The sequence below is a fragment of the Caloenas nicobarica genome, chromosome 4 (assembly GCF_036013445.1).
Source record: "Caloenas nicobarica isolate bCalNic1 chromosome 4, bCalNic1.hap1, whole genome shotgun sequence".
Taxonomy (NCBI): Eukaryota; Metazoa; Chordata; class Aves; order Columbiformes; family Columbidae; genus Caloenas; species Caloenas nicobarica.
The window spans coordinates 47,771,517-47,794,627 of NC_088248.1; the positions used below are offsets into that span (position 1 = coordinate 47,771,517).

The window sequence follows — 23,111 nt, forward strand, 5'->3', positions numbered from 1 at the left end:
CAAATTCACTAGACTCTTTGACAGCATGGTGATTGAAACCGTAAACCAGAAAGCTTATTTAATTGTATTCTTTAAGTATTTAAAAGTATTTTAACCAGTTGTTACTTACTGCTTTCCTGAGATTCCAATTCATACCTCCATTTTATGTGATGGAGCATAAGAATTCTGTGCTTACTAAAAACAGATTGGTAGCATCTATTCTGTTCAGAACAATTACTCATTAGATTAATAAAATAATCAAAATTATTAAACTGATAATGTGATCTGTTCACTCTAAGTTTTTCAGGGCATATCCACCACAGAGTAAGAGTCCCATTTCCTAGCGCATTAATAAAACCTCTGAAAGAAATGCACACCTCCTGTTCATAAACACTGATTCATAGAGATTCTAAAAAAAAGTCTGCCACAAAATACAAATGCCTTAGGTTGCAGAGTAGTGCATTTAAACTACCGGAAAGCTGTTGCATCAGGATACTACCGTGTCTTTGGATTTGTAACAACTGCAAGTGTACTAACAGTTTAATGGATGAGCAGGCAGTGAGCATATCAGGAAAAATTAAATGCAATGGGAAAGCCTCCACAGGTTCTTTGCACTCAAAGCATTTGCACTAATATCACATACATGCTTTCCCTCATTATTTAGAGATTAAGTATGAAAATTTTAAGCCTCTCAGGATAATGTCCAAAAAATGTCCAACTCTGCTAATGAGACATTTGGTATCTTATCATAGCACAGAAGTTATATAAGCTGGGCAGTTTTTCTTAGAAGGGCATTTTTATTGGAAATAGGTGTATGCTTTCTTTAGCTTAGTTTCTCTGAAAAAAGCAGTGTCTCAATCAGCCTATTGCAGTATGAAACATAGTATGTACATTTTTTAAAGTCCTTTCTGTAACAAAACCAAAACAAACCAAAACCACAAAACCAGATTTCTGTGGACTTTCCCTCGTGCTTAGCACATAATGTTTTCTGTAAAACATCATCTGCTACAGAAGGTTATACCCATATAATTCATCGGTTTCACTTTCCAGAGAAAGCTCCTGCTTTTGTTTGATCTAAAGAGAGGTGAACACAACAAATATTTGAGATACGGGTCAGACCTCTACTAGTACTGCTATACTTCTAGCACTGGCTGAAAACAATCTCTACACTTTAAAACATACTGACTCCTTCCTTCTCTCCTAGCGGCAGTGAGAATGTTCCCTTGTGGAAAGCAATTGTTGAATGCAAACATGCAAATAAGTTGCAGTATTTTTTGGCTTTCCAATTTCTCAAAAAGCTGGTGTCAACTTTTGTGATTTAAAAACATGGTACATGAGTAAGGATGTAAAAGAAACATGACCGAGTGGGGTAGTGATGAAAGGTTTACTCAGGTTTCAAACCAGTGTGTTGGGCCATGCCAGTACCTTGGAGTGCCCTTTAGCTCAAACAAGTTCTAGGCTAGAGAACTCTTTTGAAGACTCAAAAAGGAGAAAGTTATCTTATCCTGAAGAAGTTAACAATTTAAAGGGGAAAAAAACCCTTACAAATACCCACTACATACACAATGTGATTGAAGGAGAGCACATCACATTACCAAAATACAGAACTCAAGGTCCCTCTGGAAGCATTCACCAGCAATAAAGCAATAAAAAAACCACAGGAAATGTTATAATTTTCCTGTTATCGTCAATCTGTTACCGAGAAGTGTTTATTTCATGTATCATCTTCGAAAAAAAAAAAAGAGGGCACACATGAAAATTAGATTATATAAATTTAATTCCCAGAGTCATTGTGTCAATACACACATGCACATCTAAACATCTCAGACATTATAAAGGTTATTTCTCATAAAACAAATTTAGCATTTTTGTCTGTAAGAAACACTCTGACATCACAACCATTATAAATGAAGCCATATATGTGTCTTACCTGATAAAAGCAATACAAGGAATACAGCAAAGAAGTCAGGATACTCTGCTAGGCCGGAGTAATTCATTTTGAAGTAGGTTCTGAAGAAATGACCAATCTGTTTTCCAAGAAGTTCATCAAAGGTGCCACTCCAGGCTCTTGCTACACTTGATGTACCTTCATAAGATACATGCACATTCAGGGTTTTGCATACATACAAGGATCAAGTTACTTCTACTGGAAAAGAAATGAAACTAAGCATGTAGCTACTTGCAATTTAAAAAACAGAGCTTGTGTTAAAATGATGTGAGCTTGTGTTAAAATGATCCCTTTTTGCCAAGGGATTTTAACATGATTGAATTTTTTCTACATACTTAAATGATAACATTTCTACAACTAAAATATACAAATTTGTACCTCATTTATTCCCAAAATATTGCAGAAATTATTTCTGTATCATTTATATTTCATTCTGTTCTAGAAGACATTTATTTCTAAAGTTACAATATGGTGTATGTTAAACAATATAAAGCAATGTCAGAAAGCAGTTTAAGAAAGAAGAGGAAGAGAAGTTTGTGCACCTGGCAGTAAAACAAAAAAATCAGTAGGAAGATGTATATTGCTGTCAGCAGTACTTAAGACTAATACACTCCTTTGGTAAAGTGTGTCTGTGGCCACGGCTAAATATAACCTTGTTTTTACTGCTCTCCTGTGATGAAATACACTTCAATTCAATACTTGGACATATAGATTTTGTAGTAATTTGGGCAACAGTCCTCTAGTTAGGTATACCTATACAGCTAGATGTGCTCATACAAAACACAATGGATGCCTGGAACATGTACCTCTGGAAGAAAATAGTTTTGAATCAAAAAATGTTGTCTCTGCTAAAGCGCTGAAATAGTTATTTGAATATCTGCCAAATAAGCATTGATTTTATTCCTGCCTGGTCAACTTTGTATTTTATGGTATTACATGACAGGACACCATTTAATTAGCATGAGGCTATAATAACAAGTTAGTACTTAAACTTCATAACTTTCTTGAAGCGAGATACTATAGTGATGAGGTACCTGTAAATGTCCTTGCTGCATACATTCAGAAAAAAAAATGTGTATTGATTTTATGAGATTATTCTTGCTGACCAAAGATAGCAAAGAAATCCTGTTTATTCTTATGCATCATCACTGAACTGACAGAATCTTCATACAAGTTATTCAGTCCATGATGCTGAAGACAGACTTCTGCAAAAGCATCTTGCAAAAAATCTGTTTACAATGGTGATGCTCAGGAGGAAATAAGCTAATCAAATTACCTTGTTTTTTTGATCCCAGCAGGAGTAAAAAGCAATAGTAGCTAAATAGAGAGACAGAAAAGACAGACCCAAATCTGTATCATATTTCTGCTGTCTCGGAAACCTTTGAGACCTGTGTTTGTTCTTAATCTTACCTATAACATAGGACAAAATGAGATTCCAACCAGTGATAAAAGCCCACAGTTCTCCTACAGTTACGTAAGTATACAAATACGCAGAACCAGTCTTGGGAACACGAGCACCGAATTCAGCATAGCAGAGACCTGCCATCACAGATGCCAGCGCAGCAATGAGGAAAGAAGCAACGATGCTAGGTCCAGAATCGGATTTGGCTACTTCTCCAGCAAGGACATAAACACCAGCACCAAGGGTACTTCCTACTCCCAGGGCTATAAGGTCCATCGTCGATAAACAGCGGCACAACTTGGAGTCCTCATGACTTTCACCACTGACATTCTTCTTCCGCACCAGACACCGAACGAAGGACAAAGCTGGTCCACAGGGCAACATGGTGGATGTAGAGCTCTGAAATAAAATAAATCATTATTTTACACAAAAGATAGCATGGATATTGCTGAAAAACAATTAAAACATTTTTGCATAAAGAATTTTAATCACACCTACCAATTAATATATTTACACTCTTCTATGACATTAAATAAGCTGGCATGTGCTTTTTTCCCAGGAAACGCATTAGGGATTCAGTATTCCTAATTTTAAATTCGGCATTTATTTCCCCAGGAAAAGATATCCATTATCTTTAGGTTTACTACACTGTTGTAAAAAAGAAGAAATTGTTTCTATTTGTCTGCTGATGGCCACTTCTTAACCATTTCTAAACCAAAATCAGAACAGATGTCTGTTACCTCATATATCATAAGGACTTTAAAGATAAGGATAAGGATCAGCACCAACACAAACAGGATTCTTAAGTTCTAAAACTCCAGCGCCAAGGCCATAAACATTAAAAGCTTTAAAACGTAGCCTTCTGACAGAACCAATGCCATCTCCTTTTGCCCTTAGAATTTGCTTCAGTAAGAACTGCTTGAAAGCAGATTAAGATAGAGTTTTTACTCCTTCCCACACCAATGGAATTTCCCAGAATGGCGTGCAAGAAATCTCATACAGCTCTCCTTGACAATCATCTAACAAAACCCTATGGGATAACTGCTCGTCCCATGCCAACTGCAGTTCTTCAATATTCTGAGGGCACGTCACAGTGTGAGGTGCGATCAGCTGCTGCACACAGGCTTGGCTTTTGTGACCAGTCGGGTCCTGGAGGCCGACAGCTGGGCAGTGCTTCTCTGGCCTGTGATACGAGTTCCTGCTGGGAGGAGGGGGTCCTGCTGGACCTGGGGGTCCTGGTGGACAGCAGGATGACCATGAGCCAGCACTGTGCCCTTGTGGCCAAGAAGGCCAATGGCATCCTGGGGTGTATTAGAAGGAGGGTGGTTAGTAGGTCGAGAGAGGTTCTCCTTCCCCTCTACTCTGCCCTGGTGAGACCTCATCTGGAATATTGTGTCCAGTTCTGGGCCCCTCTGTTCAAGAAGGACAGGGAACTGCTGGAGAGAGTCCAGCGCAGGGCAACAAAGATGATTAAGGGAGCGGAGCATCTCCCTTATGAGGAAAGGCTGAGGGAGCTGGGGCCCTTTAGCTTGGAGAAGAGGAGACTGAGGGGTGACCTCATTAATGTTTATAAATATATAAAGGGTGGGTGTCACGAGGATGGAGCCAGGCTCTTCTCGGTGACAACCAACAGTAAGACAAGGGGTAATGGGTTCAAGCTGGAACACAAGAGGTTCCACTTAAATTTGAGAAGAAACTTCTTCACAGTGAGGGTGACGGAACACTGGAACAGGCTGCCCAGGGAGGTTGTGGATTCTCCTTCTCTGGAGACATTCAAAACCCACCTGGACGCCTTCCTGTGTAACCTCACCTAGGTGTTCCTGCCCTGGCAGGCGGATTGGACTAGATGATCTTTTGAGGTCCCTAACATTCTGTGATTCTGTGATTCTGAGCAGCAGTGGCCCTGCTTCCCAACTCAAAAAATGACAGCTAAGGGTCCAAAGCATTTGCTTGGGAGTGAAGACATAGGCACCCCATCGGAAATAATAACACAAAGAGGCAGCATTAATGTACAAGTTCTGTCTTTCTTCATGAATTCATCGGAATTGTGTTGTTGATGACTAAGAGTTTGGTAAGAATTAAGTGATACTATCTGCCATCTCCCCAAGCTGCTGCTTGTCTTTGCAACCTACGGGGTAACTATCTATACTCTGATCATGATTTGTTAAGTGGAACCCTCCTGGGAACTGAGAAACTTTCAGATTTAAATGAAGATGTTCTGCTGGTAGATTGCTCCTTGGTCTGTATCAGTTTCCTAGACCACTAAAGGGCATTTCTACTCAAAATAGTTGAATCCACTAACAGCAATGACTTTGCAACAAGACTGATAGCTCACTTAGCAGTATTTGATCCTAGAACAAAGAGGCAGAAGTAAGAGAACTGCCATCCTGAATGTGAGATTGCTTGAAAACATCCCCTTGGGTATGAAAGAGATCTCTGCTTAGAAACATTTTCCCTCTATTCCTGTAATAGCTCCCCAATTACAAGACACTTCCGTCTTCAAAGAGCATTCTTAAATAAAAAAAAAGTCTCCATTCCCTTTCAAGGAAAGGGAAGATGATAAAGAGATAGTGAATGCAATTGAATAGCTCTGGGCAGTGATGCTTAACACCCATTAGAAAGGTGAGAGCTGCCCCAGGACAGTGGAAGGAGGCAAGACAGGCAAGCTGCCAAAGCCCTGCTGCAATGAGGCAGTGCTTCCAAGACGCTGGACTCTCAGAGATCAGTATCTGCCCATCGTATCTAGACTTCATCCATTGAGGAGACTTCACACACCAGCTCCAGAACTAAGATGATGTGCATGTCAACCATAAGCTCTTCTGAGGGGAATCAACATTGAACTGCTCAGGCAAAGTCCCCTGCTATAGCTCCTGAGCTCTCCAATAACAGCAGCCTTTCTTTGGGCCTGAGGCTGAGGCACTCCACTTCCCCAAAGCCAGGTTGGTCTATCTTGGCCAGTACTTTGACAAGGATTTCCAAGGCCACAATTTTTTTTTTTCCCATATGACACTCCTGAAGCTGTAGCAATTACTTAGGACACTATATTAACATACTCATTAGGCGGTAGCCCATGGGGACAGGCAGCAACACTTTAGTGACTCCATGCCCTTCCCCTTTGCAATTTCAATGTTGCAGAAACGTGGCATTTTCTTAAGGAATTAATTTTCTTTCCCCCCAAATGATAGTTCATTTGTCACTAACAGGAAAAAACTGCTCTGCCAGATGTTGTTCTCAGAACACTAAACAATTTTCAAGACTTTAGTTGTGCAAATGGTATCTCAGATTGCTCCATTGCAATTTGGGACAGGAAGTCCTGAAGGTTGTAAAGTCATCTATCGAAGTGGCCAGTTGGTTGGTATTATGGTTTTTCTCTGCTGAGAAGGAATCCTTGTGACAAAATAGGAGGTTTTTATCTGCTTCTGCTTTCTCTGATTCTTGTGGAGAGAACAAGAGGCTGGTTCTTGCTAGTCACAAGCCAGTAAGATGAAACACCTGTTCTGACTCAAACCCACACTTTCTTCTTTACCTTTTAAAAACTGGAGCACAGTCACAAACAAGGTTCAAGATACAAACTTTGTGTCTGTAAAGAGAAGTATCCCATACACATAAGAATCTTATCTTTTTAACTATATCCATCCTAACAGACTTGATGAAGACACATCCTTTTATGACAGCCACTGCAATCCAGAACATCTTACACTGTTTCCTATATGTGTACATAGTAAACAACATCTGAACACTGCTTCGCAACTTCTGTTGCTGTGTACCAAGTGCAGAGCACTACTTCAGACATGGCTCACTTTCAGATTTGGCCAAGACATCCCAAGACTCTGGTACCGATCACTTCATACTCAAGACCACATCAGGAAGAACTCATGAGCTTATGAAGATATTTGGCTTGCATGTGGGACTAAATAATATATGTAAGTGGCTGCAAAGTGTCTTCTGAAATCACTGACAAGTGTAACCTTTTTCTAAGGTGTCCCTTGTAAGACAGGTCCTTTAACACATTACCCACTGCAAGAGAGCAACCTGGGCTCTGACTCAGTGCCAAGGCAGGCTGACTCACAAGCGCAGCTTATCTTGTGTAGTCACGTCTCATTCTCACATGCTAACCTACAGAAGCAAAGAAGGTAACAGCTGGGTGTGCCTTTTGGTGGCAGCATTGTCCTAGATAAACTTACACTGACTACAAGCACATAATCTTAAAAAGGGTCTTACTCCTGAGCCAGCATGATTGGGCAAATCTCAGTTTTCTGTTGATCTTTAGGACAGAGAAGAACATGAAGTAGGGTAAGTGAACATGGAAAAAAATGATCTTTCATACTTTTTGACCAGCAGGTCTCAGTGTTTTCGTAACTGCTTCTTTTCACTTCCTCCTTTCCCTGTTGGAGTCTAAGCCTCCCTCGTCCTAGCAGATCACAGTGGTCTTTGCTTCCTCTCCCTCTGCTGCCATGAGATCCACCAGCTCTGGCCTGGGCCCACAATGAACATCCTGGACAGCTGATGAGCACGGGCTCTTCTCTGAGCCTTCCTGGGTATGCTCGACAGCTTGGGAAATTAAGAGTTTGCTAATATATTGGGTAACCAGTCAAGAAGGAAGTGAGTCCTCTTAACGCTCTGCTGCTGACACAGCTCACAGTGCTTCTGAGGCATCTCTGAGGCACCTGTCCTATGTTTCTGAGGCCAGATTTAGGTACCTGCCTGCCTTTGAACAGCAGTATTGGGCATGTAACCTGAAAGTGCCACCAGTTAGGGTGGGCTGAGTTGTTCATGCAGTTTAAACAGAGTAAAGATTGAATCCTGTGATTATATAGAGTTTAAGCATAGGAAATCAGTGATACAAACCCAAAAAGGAAAATGCCCTTGCACTGACCAACAGTGTGCAGTTATTTCTAATTAGGATAAGGAACAGACACAACCTGTTCCTTCTCCCATGCATTCAAACATGTGCTAGGCTTCACTTCAGTGAAGTCTGCTTTACAGAGACATTTGTCACAAGCAAACACCTATGACGTCCATTTGTCACTGACCTTGGCACGTTCCTTTCGCTGTGTACAACTGAGGTGGCAGCTCTCTGGTTCTGCACGTGCTGGGTCAATGCACTTCTGAAGTCTCTTTTGGTCTAAGTTTTTCTTTAGCTACAGATTACTCTATAACATGGAATATGCCTCCAACAGTCCTCTGAAAAAGGGACGCCTAAGTTCAACTGCCTTAGACTTGAGGACCAATGTTCAGCCCATATTAAAGCTTCCTCCTTCCTTGAACACATTCCTAGAAAGAAGTGCAATGCCTTCTACATTGCAGTTTACAGTTTCACCCCTTCAACTGCATGTGACAGAAACAGGCAGGACAGGAGGACTTAGTTTAGACAGAAAAAGAATTGGACAGACCCCTCTAACATAGGGAAAAACAACCAACCAACCAACCAACCACAACAACAACAAACCAACAACACCCCAAAACAAAAAAAAGCTTCCTCATATAGCATGGACATTTCATTATATTTGTCAAGAGTACCTGAATAGGCACAGATACTTCTCCTATCTCTTTTGTTCGTTATTGTCTTGGGGTTTCTTCTTTCAACAGTATCTCCTGATACACCCTTTTTAATTTCAGTCTTTCCTGTTCAGTTGTAAACCAGATAATTTACTGCTTCATCACCATGCATCTGAATGCTAATCCAGCCTTATAATTCGTACCAGCTTTTCCATTCAGATGGATGATCAGGAACATTTAATGGTCATCTATTGTTCACTCTCTTCTAGCAGGAAAAGTTTGGTATAAAAAAACTTGTAACGGCAAATACAATGCAAGGGACAAAGTCACCAAGTGCAAAGTTTCTATTTAAGTTGCTTTGACTACTTCAAGTCACGTAAAAACTATCATTTTTGCAAAGTAGTTTCCAAGTAAAAAAAACCTAACAGCCTCCTACCCCAAAACAAAATACAAATAACAGGTGGATATTGTAGCAAAAAAGTAACTTATATCATCTATCACCACACTCTTCCATTAAAATAACATTTGATTTTAATTATGTGAAATAAGTGGTTTAAGTCAGTACACATCAAACCCAAGCTACAGGTGGGAAAACCAAAAGTTTTCCTGCAGTTGCCATACAAATTCTCCTACAAAATTTTCTGTTAAAAGCTCTAATAAACAAGAGAAAAAATATCACATGGAAAGTCACTGTTATAAAGCAATATAAAACCTCTGACAGTTTTAATACTGTTACTGAGAAGTATGATTAAAGATTCCTGAAGTAAAAGTAATTTAAAGATATTTAACTTATAAACTATTTTGTTGATCTATTATTATATATTATAATAGACTATAAATGTCAGGTGCAGTGGTTTAACATTTTAAGGAACATACCAATTAGGGAGAAAATACTCCAATAAGTTTGTAACATACTGAAAACAGAAAATACAAATATATACAGATTAATTTAGTCTTTTGTCAGCCTCATTTTCTTGAAAAAAACTGTAAAAGGTTATATTTTACATTTTGCATCTGTAGAATTTACGAGAAATATTTTGTTTGCTCTTATGTATATTTAACCTTAGTCAAAATTGCAGTATTGCATTGATTAGATCTTGTGCAATAATATATGAAAGTAAAAGAATGCAGAAATGAAGCAAAACTAGGTAGTCTATAATTTGTGTATGTGTACACACATGCATAGACAATACATGATTTTACTACAAGCGTCCTAGAAGTTGATGTTCTGCCCAAGACTTTCACAAAATTTCTAAAGTCTTGGAATATTTAAAATAGTGTATTTAAAGAATATTTAAAGCCCTAAAGTTGGCAAGCAGCACCTGTAACAGAAGTGTATTATGTATAAAATGGAAAAGGAAAGATTTATCACCCAAAAGCAGGAACACCTTCCAGTAAGACTGGGAAGAAAAACATAAATCACATTGTCTATATATTAACATTGTAATTTGCACTTTGTCAGAGGCACAATAATGCTGTAAAGTACACTAAATGTAATACTGCATACCACCAGTCTTGCTACTCAAAAAGCACATCTGTTAAAGGCAAAGGTTCCTATGAGAAAACTACATTGCTTTCACGTTACTTCTTTCAGCAGTAAACTTCATTACAAACCTGATTCAGAGCAACTTCTGCCAGGCAAACTTCTGCTCCTCTTACCCAGTCCCGAACTTCTGCTGTCTTAAATGGAAGAGTAATGACTGAAAGTGATTTTATTACAGTTTTTCCTTTAAAAGCCAGCTGTAGGTGGTGTGTGAGCTGCTGGTGCTGAGGGGTGGAAGCTGGGCAGCCCGGGTGATTGGAGGGCTGTGAGCCGGACAGCTATTTGTCCAGCTAAGGCGGGGAGGGACAGAAATTTTTGCTGCTGCTCTGATAAATCATACCCACTCTCTTCACAACACAAAATCCAGCTGGAATGCCATTTTCTACATTTAAACACATGTATGTGCTTGCGTATAAAACACACAGTGTTGTGAGGGTACCTGCCACACACCCCTGGGGGCTTGTTTTACACAACCTGAAGGAAAAGCAAAATTGTGGGTCTCAAACTTGGGCTCCCACTGTGGAGGCAAAGTCTTCCCAACGTTTGTGTTCACCCCTTGTAAAAAATAAACTGGCTTTGAATCATATTGAAGGATACTTTGCAACACTCTGAGACCTGAATCCAATACTGTAGCGTGAAAACTGCTTTTGCCGAGTAAATTTCAGAAGATTATAAATAATAATAATAATAATAGTTCGAGCCCATTCTGTTGAACTAGGGTAGATGCACCATATATCTTGTTCTCCTTTATATGGCTTGAAATGTGAAAATGCTGAAGACTGGAATTAGAACAGTCCAAATATTCCCCTGACACAACCAATAAATAACCCTCAGTTTCTTAAAAATTAGCTTCCAGAATAAACCAAACCCCAATGGATAATATACAGCTGTATTTTTATTACTTCCAATGGCAGACAACTCCAGCCCAAACATGTAGTAGCATTTCCAGTCAACACTATTCATGGCATTTTGTTCCCTTTAAAACACTTCTATTTCGCTATCCCTGTTTTTGTTCAGAGAACACTGAAAATATGAGTCTTGCTGAGAAAAGTCCTACGCTTTTCATCATTAAAAAGTCTTTCCTAAGAATATATGAAGAAAAACACACACACCATATGGCAGCCCCCAGCACCTTGCTCTCAGCTTTTAGTTTTCCCTGAGCGTCAAGCCTGCCACTGCTGCAGGAGCACAGAAGGCTCCTCTTCCTTCCCCCATGGAAAGTCCTGCAGCCCCATGGAGGGGACAAAGACAACATTTCCTCAGCTCTCCCAGATCCAGGCAGAGATGCCTCCAAAAAGAGGGTGCTCCACAGGGACGGGCCATATTTCAAGATCCCAAATCCAGATGTCGTTTCTTACATTATCCAAGGCTATTCTTTCCTTAAAGTGCAAAAAGGTGTGAAGAGAAAAGGTCTTGTTCCTTGAAGTGCTAATGACAACATACTCATTGTTGCCCTTGTGCTGATCTCATCCTTGTTAAACACGAACTTTAACTCTTTTGCAGGTTGTACCTGGTCAGAGGACAGAGAAAAGAAATTATGATGGAGGCACAAGCTGCTAAATAGGTTAGGTTTCTTGTGCGGAAATATATGGAACTTACTTTAAAGGAGCATCACTCTCAACTATGACAACATCCGGGCTTTTTTTTCCCCAAACCATCACCCTATAGCAAGTCTGTGAAGGACCTGATAATTACTTGTGTGAATTTTAGTTGATATCCTCAAGGCCAGTTCTGAATCATTTACAACCATGTAGATCCATTAGGAACTGTTGTTAATCCATAAATTAAGCAATTTATTGCTTAATCATGGGGAAACATCCCTTCCACTTAAAAAAACCAAAAAAAGTAGAAGCTGTAATTGCTTGATTATCTGCTGAATACAGAGACTCCATTTCTACTTGGCTTCTAAAAGCTAGTTTTCCTCGGGCATACCTTTCCCACAGTATCAGGGCAGTGTGAGGCCAGCCTGGTGTTCTGCTTTGATCGCTTTCTGGTACACTCCTGCCAGGTTAATGGCGAGCAACCACCCCCGAAAAAAACAAACAAAAATGCAAACCTTGATAACTACTCTCAACTACTTTCTAAATGTGGCCATAGAACTGAAGGCTATTCAGGCCATATAGATGTGGTTTTAACAGGGGCATGGGCCCAAATTTAAACAGTGGAATTGGAATTCTGTATTTCCAATAAGGTAGAACAAGCTTAAGAAAGTAGTTTAATTTCAAATTTGCATTCCTGTAAACGTATTATTTACCTATAATCATAGTTCTTTCTATAGCATCTATAAACACCTATAAAATATATTCTGGACATTTTATATACATGCCTTGTTTGCATTTGTATATACACACATTTCAAAACCTTTTGCATTTTGCATTGAATTAACACAGAGCTGTCCAGGACATGTTGTCATATTCCCAGCAAGACAAACAACTCTTGGTTTTAAATACACAAACCTGATCAGAGTGAAGCCAAAAGCAAAATTCCAAATTATATCATTGGGGTCAGGATTTGATTCAAAATAAGGACTTTGAATTATGAAACAGGAAAAAGTAGACAGCAATGCCAGAATGGACTAACCCTTCATCTCACAACAATAGACAACCACACCACCACAAGGATTGTTCACACTTTTCCACAATATAAATTTTAGGGGTGTCAACTTTTTTTTAAAATCTTTTTTTCACTACCAACGGCAATCTCTAGAACTCCTCCAATTTTATTCACTGTGTAATTAAGAAGAAAAAACCCAACACTTATTATTTCACAGTAGAGCACCATCATTACATCTTACATGGATTTAGTCTCCAAACAGAATAGAAATGTAACCATGCAAATTATTTCTCTAGTTTAAACTTGTCTGCAAGTGCCATAACATACTTCACAATCAGCATATTTAACAACTTTAGTTAACACATAGCATAAAACAATCCAGTGAATGTACCATAAGGTTTCTAGAGTTTGCAAAAATCCACTTCCAGTACATCTCACCGAAAACTGCAAAATGAGCAATTATTTATTCCTCCATGTAACCACAGCATCTCCAAAACTTTCTTTGGCACCATTTTTAACTCTGAGGTGCTAGGTCCTCTGGGATTGCCTCTTCAGAAGTGGATCTTCCTTTGATGGAAAATGCCAGACACAAGATTACAGAAAGTCAGACTTAGTATTAACCAGATCCCTCTTTGCTTCCTGCCTCTCTTCATTTTTTTTCTTGACCTTATAATGGTACAGATTTGTTACAGACACTAGAAGATCAAATCCTTCAGGGGCTGTATAAATCAGTTCAAAATTTCATCCTCATTCTTTAAATCAACAGTAGAAACACTACTGACTAGAAAGTCACTCGCAAGTGCACTTTCTGGTTCCTTCAGAGCTATCACCTGGCTGTGATAACACTTCACTCCTGGTAAATCTATGGATCATTACAAAGACAGATAGGAGCAGCGCTGCTGCAGTTCATTTGACTTTCTAGAATTTAATCCTGGGAACAGGAGCACAGAGCAGCTACCCTGCTAAAGGCATTCAAACCTAGAAGCCTCGCTGGCTCCCGGCCAAGAGGCAGGGAATGTGCTGGCAGGTGAAATAAAATAGTTTGCATCTGTCCCGCCTAGATCTAGAGCACTGTGGGGTAGATCAGTATGTCCCCACTACGTAGTGTTTGGTCCAGAGGTCCAATGGACACTCAGACATCGTTTCATGTGTGTTTTCAGTCATGCACACTTGGAACTACAAGAAGACCAGAGGTGCATTTTTGTACAGTCAGCCAGAAGGTGTATCTGTGTGCCTGAGGGTGTGTGACACAGCAGCACCAGAGAGGTGTTCATGAAGGCACAGGATCTGGTGGGTACCAGTGAAGGACACCAGATCTGAGGCACTTTGGACAAGACTGAGCACGCACAGAGCTGTCCGGAGCCAGGTACCTGCAATAGGACATCCAGCTTCTCTCTTGGAGGAAATTCTTGTTTCTCTCCAGACTTTGTGTAGTCCACTTTGGCTCCCAGTCTGTTTCCAGTTACAAATCCAACTGTTTTGACCTACAACATTATTTTATAGCTTACGTTCTGGCTTTAGAGACTTCTTTTCTGCTCCTTAGCAATTATATCACACTGGAATTCTCTAACGTGCCTCATTCAACAGTTCTCTGACTTGCATACCCCAAGGACTTTCACAGCACATTCTTTCAATAAAGAAGTCAATCAGAAATTCTCTTCTTGCCATGAAACAGCTGATCACATTAGAAGGAATGCACTGAAAGAAAAAAATATTTTACTTATTTTATTTTCTATGGAAGGACCCTTGAAGACCTTCTCTTATACTGTCAAAAGAGTATGAACATATTTTCAGAGTTATGGGGAAATTCATGCTCAGGGAATTTTAAATTAAAAAAAAAAATCCCCATCAGTTTCTGAAACTCTTGCACAGACTGAAACAAAATACTGCAGAAACCCAAATGACAAACTGATTAAAAGGTAGTTTGCTGTTGATTCTGACTTGTCTCACAGCTATGGGCCAAAAAGCTGTGGAGTTTTACCTAACTAGAGGTTCTAACTTCGCAAAAGCATATCCCTGTGCTTGCCCATATAACTACCTATTCTGCGCAGAAGTTAAACATGAACAAAAGTGCTTGCAGGACCAGGGCCCCAGTGAACCATGGCAATCCCTCGACAGAGCTCTGCCCAGTGCATGCTGCTTTGCCTTGGAAGTCAGGACTTTGCAGCCGACTGTAACAAACATACCTTTTGACATGCACAAGAAAAAAAACATAACGTGGCTTGTACACTTTGTGCGGCTCTGATGGGATTTGAGAAGATGTACTAGTATTCATAAAAGGATTCATCAAGTGCCAGCAAGAATCTTTTCTATGTCAAGTTAAATAAAGTAATTAGCGTTTTAATGGTTCTGATATGCGGTTCTGAGAATAAAAATCTAGGTTACCACAGCAATCTATGTGCTAATCTTCACAAGACGATCATAAACATGTAAGAGAGAAAAAGAATCTTTAAAAAGCTCAGCAGTAATGCAGGTTATCTCTATAATGTTATGAGAGGATCATTTCTGAAGAGAATAAATTACAATCAACACATTTTAAGGGGCTTCCCATTTATTAAAATATATTTTAGATTGCTTCTCATGGCTTAAGCAGATTGTTGAAACTAGTTCCTACAGAATGTTGTACAGATTTAAGTAAAATTATCACTTAACATCTCTCTCAACTTTTCTTTAACAACTCTTTCACTTTGTACTTAGAAAGAAAAATACCTCAAATCCTGACCTTCTGTAAGAGAAATATAATATATCCTATTAAAAATAATAATATACTATTAGACTAATACAGGCCTGAAGAATAAATCTGCTAACCTCATTTCATATGTAACAAGAAGAGCTACATTGGCACAAATTCCTGCTAGTTATTTTGACCCAGGAATGAGTCATTTAACCTACTATTAAGCATGTCCCAAGCAGCTACTAGCTATCATTTGTTGAATTCCAGATATTCCCAAGGGTCTAAAGAAAATGTTTGTAGTGCTGACTCATAGTGCTGTCCCCAAGTCTAAAATCAGAGTTTTGAAGAAGCCTTGCACAAGGAACACAACTGTTTAAAGCCATACCCTCTAGGAAAAAAAAAAAAAAAACCACACATACATTTTTGTCCCAAATCCACACCTTGAATATGGGATAAATATAAATAGGAAATTCAGATAGAAAGTTTTTTCACAGATACAAAAAAGAGCCAAGCATATCAAAGTTAAAACTAACACTTAATCTGTAATTGAAAATAAAATGCGATGCCATGTCTTGCTAAGACTGAAATGAAGCCGTTTCGCATCTCCCCAGAGCCCTAGGAAAGAAGCATCTGATGCAGCTCCATGCAGTGGCTTGAGAAGGACCATGAGGGAGACACCACAGGCTGGCCAAGATGTGAACGCACTTCTTCATCTGAGGCATGAAGTTAAAGGCTTTCAATAAGACCAAGGAGAAAGATCTACCAGAAAACAAAACGTTAAGATATTGTGTATTTTTTTAGACGTAACCTATTGGATAACATCTTATTCTGGTTTTCCATAAAGCTGATGGAACTCACAAGATCTCAAACTGAAGCAAACTTAAAAAAAAAAAAATCTGACAACTGTCCAAGACAGATGTTTGAGCCAAATGGGCAGTAACATACTACTGACCACATATTTTTTAGTTCTAATGGCAACTCAGGTAGGCAATTAGGTATATTTCATAGTAATTATCCTAGCCCATGTAAATGCAACTGCTATTTTAAAACAATGTTTAAATCCCAAAATTAAAAAAAAATTCACTATGCTTTTTACCCAAACAATGGGGCTCTGAGTTATTTATTATTGAGTTATGTAATTATTTACAAAGTGAACACTTTTGTAGTTCTTTTGAATCTGCTTATTTTATAGTTTTTTAAGGTTGCCTTGTTCTAGTTATCACTTTCTTCATTACCTGAATTAACCAACTTGAAAATTCATTTTTACATCCTCCTATACTATAGGACTGTCATCCTTCAACTTACTTCCCCCCCCAGCCAAATCTCTTTTAATAGTTTACTTGGATTTTTGATTGTTGGGGGAATACCTGTGAGAGAGTTTTGGTGTTTGGTTTTCTTTAAAAATCTTTCAGTTGGAATGACTAAAAGTGTTATTTTTTTCCTGTATCCAAAAGGGAAATCTTTACAGCTACCATCTTTAATGAGCATTTGGTTTTCCTATAAAAAACAATTTCATCCAGAAAATTTTTATTAACTCCATTTGTGCTTCATTCCTGAGGTATGTCATTAACAATAATTTTCCATGCCGGAAAATGCCTGCAAAAATGATATGAAGGTTGCTGTTTATATTTACTATTTTTTAAGCTGTTTTTAATCAGTAACAGGGCTTTACCTCTCACCCCATGATTACTAAGTTCCCATGACAGCCTCTTGTGTAAGACATAAGCAAAAGCCTCTTACAAGCTCACATCTATTTTGTCCTCTTAAAAACCAGGCAAAATAAAAAAAATAAAACCGTGACAAACTAGAAGAAAAGTATTTACAAATACAATCCTGGAATATTTTTCTTCTGTGCTAATAGGAAGATATGAGTAATGACTTCAGGATCAAAATTAAATCCCAGCCCTTTCCCTCTGAAAATTGTATTTATTTGCACAAAAGCTGGTGGCTCTCTAAAAGGGACTTAGACACTGATTTTAAAGTAGAAATCATGAGAGCCCTTCTACATGCCTAAACTCCTGAGGTGGCTTCTAAAACATCTAAAATGTCTACATATTTTTGAATGTCTTTGGCTGTGTGCTCCTCTGCGCTTCCACAGGGGGACCACAAAGGGAACAGCTCAACAGCCCAAAAAGTAGTCTAATCTCATGGCATAAGAATGGCAATTAAGCACAGAACTAACGATTCACCTCATTTCTATCCTCCCTGCCCAGCCTCAGCTGGCTGGTTTGATGGCAGAAGTGGCATCAGAACCAGGGATTCTTGCTCCGCTGAGCTTGCCCAGTCCCATTCCAGGTCACAGCACCTCTTGGCCCATTTGACCAGTGCACCATAGACTAACAGGCTACAGTGGGTCTTTTTTTTTGTTGTTTAAGTGCAATTAATTTTCTGTATCAATTTACTGAAAATTGTTTAAAAAGCTCAATTTTATATAAAGAAGTGGACTTTCCCCCTTATTTCTATAGGGGCTAAGAAAGGAAGAACAGAGAGTGAAGGAGAAAGGATTAATGTATCTAACTTAAGAATAAAAGAAACAATGGATTATATTGGAGAAAGGTTTGCTTACAAAAGTGTCATGGAGCAAAGGAAGGGAAGGAGTTCCTATTACACATCTTACTTGTTTCGATATAACTTTTTATGGCACATGGAAAAGATGCCATCTTAAAGGGGTTACAAAAAAAGTAACTAGGTCACCTAATCAAGGTGTCACAAGTTTCTCAGAATAGAATGTCTAAAATGAAGTATGTATTAATTATCTGCCAATTATAACAGTTCTTAAAAGCCAAGTTTGCTTTCTCTTGCTTACAGAAATATAAGAATCAGATTAATAAATTGTTTGTATTCCATATTTCATGTATTTTAAGTCAAAGGCGGTAGGAATCAATTTAAGAGTTTCTTACATAAAGGTTTTAACGAATCTCCTTTGCAATCAAATATTGCTCTGAAATAATAGTGAAGTATTTAAACTAGAATCCATCGCTGGATCTGTACTGGACTTTAAGTATTAAATCAGAGTATTTTACTTCCATTCTGTGTGAAAATGGAACAGCGATGTGCCTAACACCACTGGCAGACATCACTCAAACCAGACAGAACCAGTGTGCTAAGTGCACTGTTGCGATTTATTTTCGGCTCATCTACCAAAACAATACAAACCAATATAAACAGGAATAGTTAGTTCTCATTATATAAATAAGCTCCATCTGCAAGGCTTAATCCTAAAAGTGTTAAACAGCATTCTGTGTTCTGAAGTTAGTGGTGTTAAGACTGCCCTACATTCCTTGGGGGTACTTTCTGCACCCTGCAGTATCAAGCACCACTTCTTTCAAATATGAAATCTCTAAAATATTAAGTCACTGCAAAGTCACTATAGCAACCCTGTTACAGAGCATTACCCTTTGACATTATTGTAGACACTCCAGCCAGACGTTCTGAATATACACTGTCCATGTCAAAATCATATAAATCCTAACATCTAACGTTATTTATAACTGAGGCAACTAATGTCAGAGAGTTCCCTTTTCATTCTTGGCTTTAAATAGCACCGCTAGATTCAAGGCATGAGGAAGAGAGCTTGAAGAACATTATAACCTTCAAATGGGTAATTTTCTGGAAAGGTTTTCAAATTTATCAGTATTTTTTAAGCAAGTCAATAAACAGTTTGACTGTGTGTAAGAAACATCTCACGGGTAAACATGACCAAGACTTCAAAACACAGCAGAAAACAACACTGACCTTCGTAGTCACACATTGGGATCTTGATCACAGATTTCCAGCTGGCAGAGCAACAGCTATGGGAAGTGACTACATTAGCAACAGATACTCATAGAAATCATGTTGTTATATAAAATTAAGATGAATGATGTAAAATTCTGCATTCCTAATCTAAAAAAAATTCTTAGCTAGTTTAAATGATAATCAGCTTGTCAGCAAACATACCTTGGCTAAGATCCTTTTTCACCTATGCGTTGCTTTACTGGCTTTCAGAAAATGCCATTTTGGCATATAGTTGTCAAACTACTGCTCCTTTATTTCTGTCCCTGGAAACACAGCCTGCAATGCATGTGCATTTCTTATGCAGAACTCCAGTTTCCAGCAGCTGAAGATGCTAAAGCAGAACCAAACATTCCCTGTGCTCAAGTTCCCATAACTTCCAGTTGCTTTCTTTTATCTCTCTTTAATCTTGGCGCTTTTTTTTCATGTTTTACGTACATACTAAGTTCAAATTTTCATTATTTTCTGCCTTCTTAAATTATTATATGCAAGGAACAGGTCTCATAAAATCTTTCATGAAACCACTAGAGTGTCCTGGATATTCTTGTACCCAAATATCCTTCCCTTTAACTACAGCCTTCCATGAAAACATATATCTTCTAGCACTGAAATATCATGCATAACCATCTAAATATTGAGCTTGTTTTTCAGAAGTGGTGTGCAAACATTATCACACACCAATAGAACTTTCAGACGTATTATCAGTTGGTGCCAGAGTCCACCTTGTAACATGCAAAGTGAATTGGATGCATTGTTAGCAATATGAGACCCAGACAAAACGTCACTGTGATTTTGAAATACATGATTTTCAACAGGGACTGAGAAATCCCAGGGAACGCATCATTATTGACTGTCCTATTTAACTGCAATTGTGCTGATTTTGTGATAAATCCAGAAGAGAAAGGTGATGTGATGAGTGTTCTTCAAAAAGTAGTAGAGTTCCATCTGCTTCAGTAGAGATTAAAACAATCCCATGAGCACCTTAATAAATTTGAATATTTGCTTGAGTAAAGCAATTTCAAAATGTTAATATTTTCCTCAGTAGACTGGAATATCAAAAGCCACCAAATAATGCATTACATTTAAATGATCATTTTAAAGCATTCATTTCAAAATTATAACTCACCTCAGAAGAAATGTTAAAGAGTTTTGTTGGGTCTTTTTATTATTATTGTTATTTTTACTTAGAGCACTGTACTAGATGAATGAAAGTAGACTAATTCATCAGACAGGAAACTACTGAGTTACAGTAATTGCTCCACTCTGAAAATATTCTTAAAACATTTTAAACTACTTCTAGTTTTATGCTAAGAATCCTTTGTCTTGGTTTCAAAAAATCTAGCAGAATTCTAATGATCAAAAGAAAAACAATTTAGAAATACTTCGATAATAACAGAAGGAAAACCACTATTGTACTTCAGCATTTCTTCACTGAAGTCTAGAAATGATAGGTCAAAGCACCTAAAAACCTCCAGTTCCACAAACTTTATATTGGCTTGTCGGACAAAGCATCCAGAGATCAATGTCTGGTAGTGAACTACCTAAAACATTATCTAACCATATCTTGGCAAAGAGAGGAAAAAAAGAAGAGAAAATACAGCTCGGGTTATTTGGTCTAAGGTGATAAACAGCTTTAAAAAATATCCTTCTCAAATGCTATCAATCTCATAGATTTAAAATACCAATAACAAGCTCTAATTAAAATAACAAAATAGCATAGAAGTTTGGAAATCCAAGGCAGGAGGTCTGGGTCTTGATAAAAGGATATGAAGGGCAAAGAGTTCCTTAGGACTTTCTGGATTAAGAGTGACTCTGTACTTACCAGCAAAGTTTTGGTGATATCCAAATTAGACATGTATTTTAGTGCTAGCCAAATATAGTTTTAAAAATCTATCATTATATGCACAGTAGAATTTCCTGCTATAACAAAAGGTAAAAATCAAGCTTGAAGATATGCCATATGATCCACCTGTAATTATTTGGCATCTTCTTATGATTTAGGCAGGGATTTCCCTGAAGACTAACCTCCTCTCTATTTCTGAACTCTGCAGGTACAAAATTTTAAAATAGAAGAGAAAAATCAATGAAACCTGATACTCCGCCATAGCACTGCAGATACTTTTGGAAACCTGCCATATAAAACTGCCTGTTGTGTAGAAAAACATTTGTGTTTACCGAATGATGGTAGAGGTTTGACCTCATGTGTAACTCTCCAGTAGCCAGTAGCACCAGTAGACATCCTAACTCCCTCTGATTATCCTTAAAGATGAACTGGATGGTAACAGACTACAGTCGCTGGTTGACAAGATGTTGAGAGAAAGCTTTGAAAACCTTGAGAGTAAAAGTCTGAAAAAGAAAAGTGGTGCTCTTCTAGCCATAAAACATAAATAGATATTTCTTCTGAAATTATTCTGCATGTCAAATATAGCTAGGTAACATTCTAAGCAGGAAGGCAAAGACTTCACAAGGCTACAGCTGAACATATTTCACTTACTCTGAAATTCCCTACAATCTTATAGAGAAATGAAAAAAAAAACTTCCCCAAAGAATTAGAACGGATTCATTTTCTTCAAAAGTGACCTTAAGAAGTGGATTTTTCAGACAGGAATCACAAAACCCACCACAAACTGCAGGCAACTATGCAACAGCCAAGAATACTTCTAATACATCTAAAAGGATGTTTAAAGAAGGCAACAGCAAATGGATTAATTGTCCAGAGCAGAAAAACTTATTTTACTCTTGAAGGACATCATGGGCTCAGCACTAGACTGCAGTGTTTCAAATGAAACTGATGACAGCTGTTAAGTTAAAACATAAGAAAAGGAGAAAAAGGCAGTAGACCTACTGAGCCCAGAGATCAAACAGATCACAGAAAGCTACTCCTTCAGAATAAAGACCTTTTTTTTTTTTTTTTTAGGTATAACTTTGCTCTCTACTGTGATAGCTGTGTGAGTGTGTGACATTTGAAATCTTGTCCTGACCTAAACATAAATCATCCAAAGCAGAAAATGCTTCTGAGAAAGCAAAGATGGCTACTCTACCATTTCACGCTTATCACCATATAATACACACTGGGACCAGTGATGCAATGACAATGCCATCACTCCTTCAAGAGTTTTCATATTACATTTTTATCTACCTGTTCCTAAAGCTCTAAAATGGGGGGAGGAGGGAAGCACCTCAGAAAGCTATTTCATGTGATTAAAGTTGTGTGCTCACAGGTTCTCTTCAAAGAAGACATATAAACAGAGCATGAATGAATTATTAAATGTGAAAACTATAAGTCTGGCTCTTCCTAAACTCAGCTTAACTCAATCGATTCATACTACTCTTTTGGGGTTTTTTTTCCCCTTTCTTCCACTAAGGACAAAAGACCAAACAAAATAATGTTCACATTAGCTGCTTGGAACTAAAACAAAGCACATTTGGAGAAGCTTGTATAAGAGAGAGGAGATGGACTCCAAGCGAACACGAGTGGTGTTCAGAGGATTTCTTTGTTCAAAGTTTATCAAACTGAGTGTATGGCACACAAAGAAAACACAAGCAACAAGGACATGTTGGATAAAAGGCTATTTGGAAAGCACAATCAAAACCAGATGAGAAGCCATGGATATGGAGGAGTTAATTTTTGGCATTGGTATGAATTCTGAAACGCTATAAAAGATCAAAGAGAAGCTATTGACAGTTTGGAGCATGACACTCCTCCCTCTTCTAAATGAATTTAACATCTCCCTAAAAA

General features: G+C 38.2%; 1 protein-coding gene across 8 annotated transcripts in view; it reads right to left on the reverse strand.

The window, feature by feature from the left end:
- The window catches only part of SLC7A2 (solute carrier family 7 member 2), a 57,264-nt gene that overhangs the window by 18,389 nt on the left and 15,764 nt on the right, over window positions 1-23,111 (reverse strand). For 7 of the 8 annotated variants that reach the window (XR_010606113.1, XM_065633722.1, XM_065633725.1 and 4 more), the window contains 2 exons: window positions 3,338-3,728; window positions 1,910-2,065 (listed from right to left, as the gene is read on the reverse strand). Coding sequence is in view for 7 of the 8 variants with exons in the window: in XM_065633722.1 (XP_065489794.1) it covers window positions 1,910-2,065; window positions 3,338-3,713 (532 nt within the window). In the remaining variant the exon portion in view is untranslated. The remainder of the gene's footprint in view (window positions 1-1,909; window positions 2,066-3,337; window positions 3,729-23,111) is intronic. The other variant, XM_065633726.1, reaches the window with a different exon arrangement.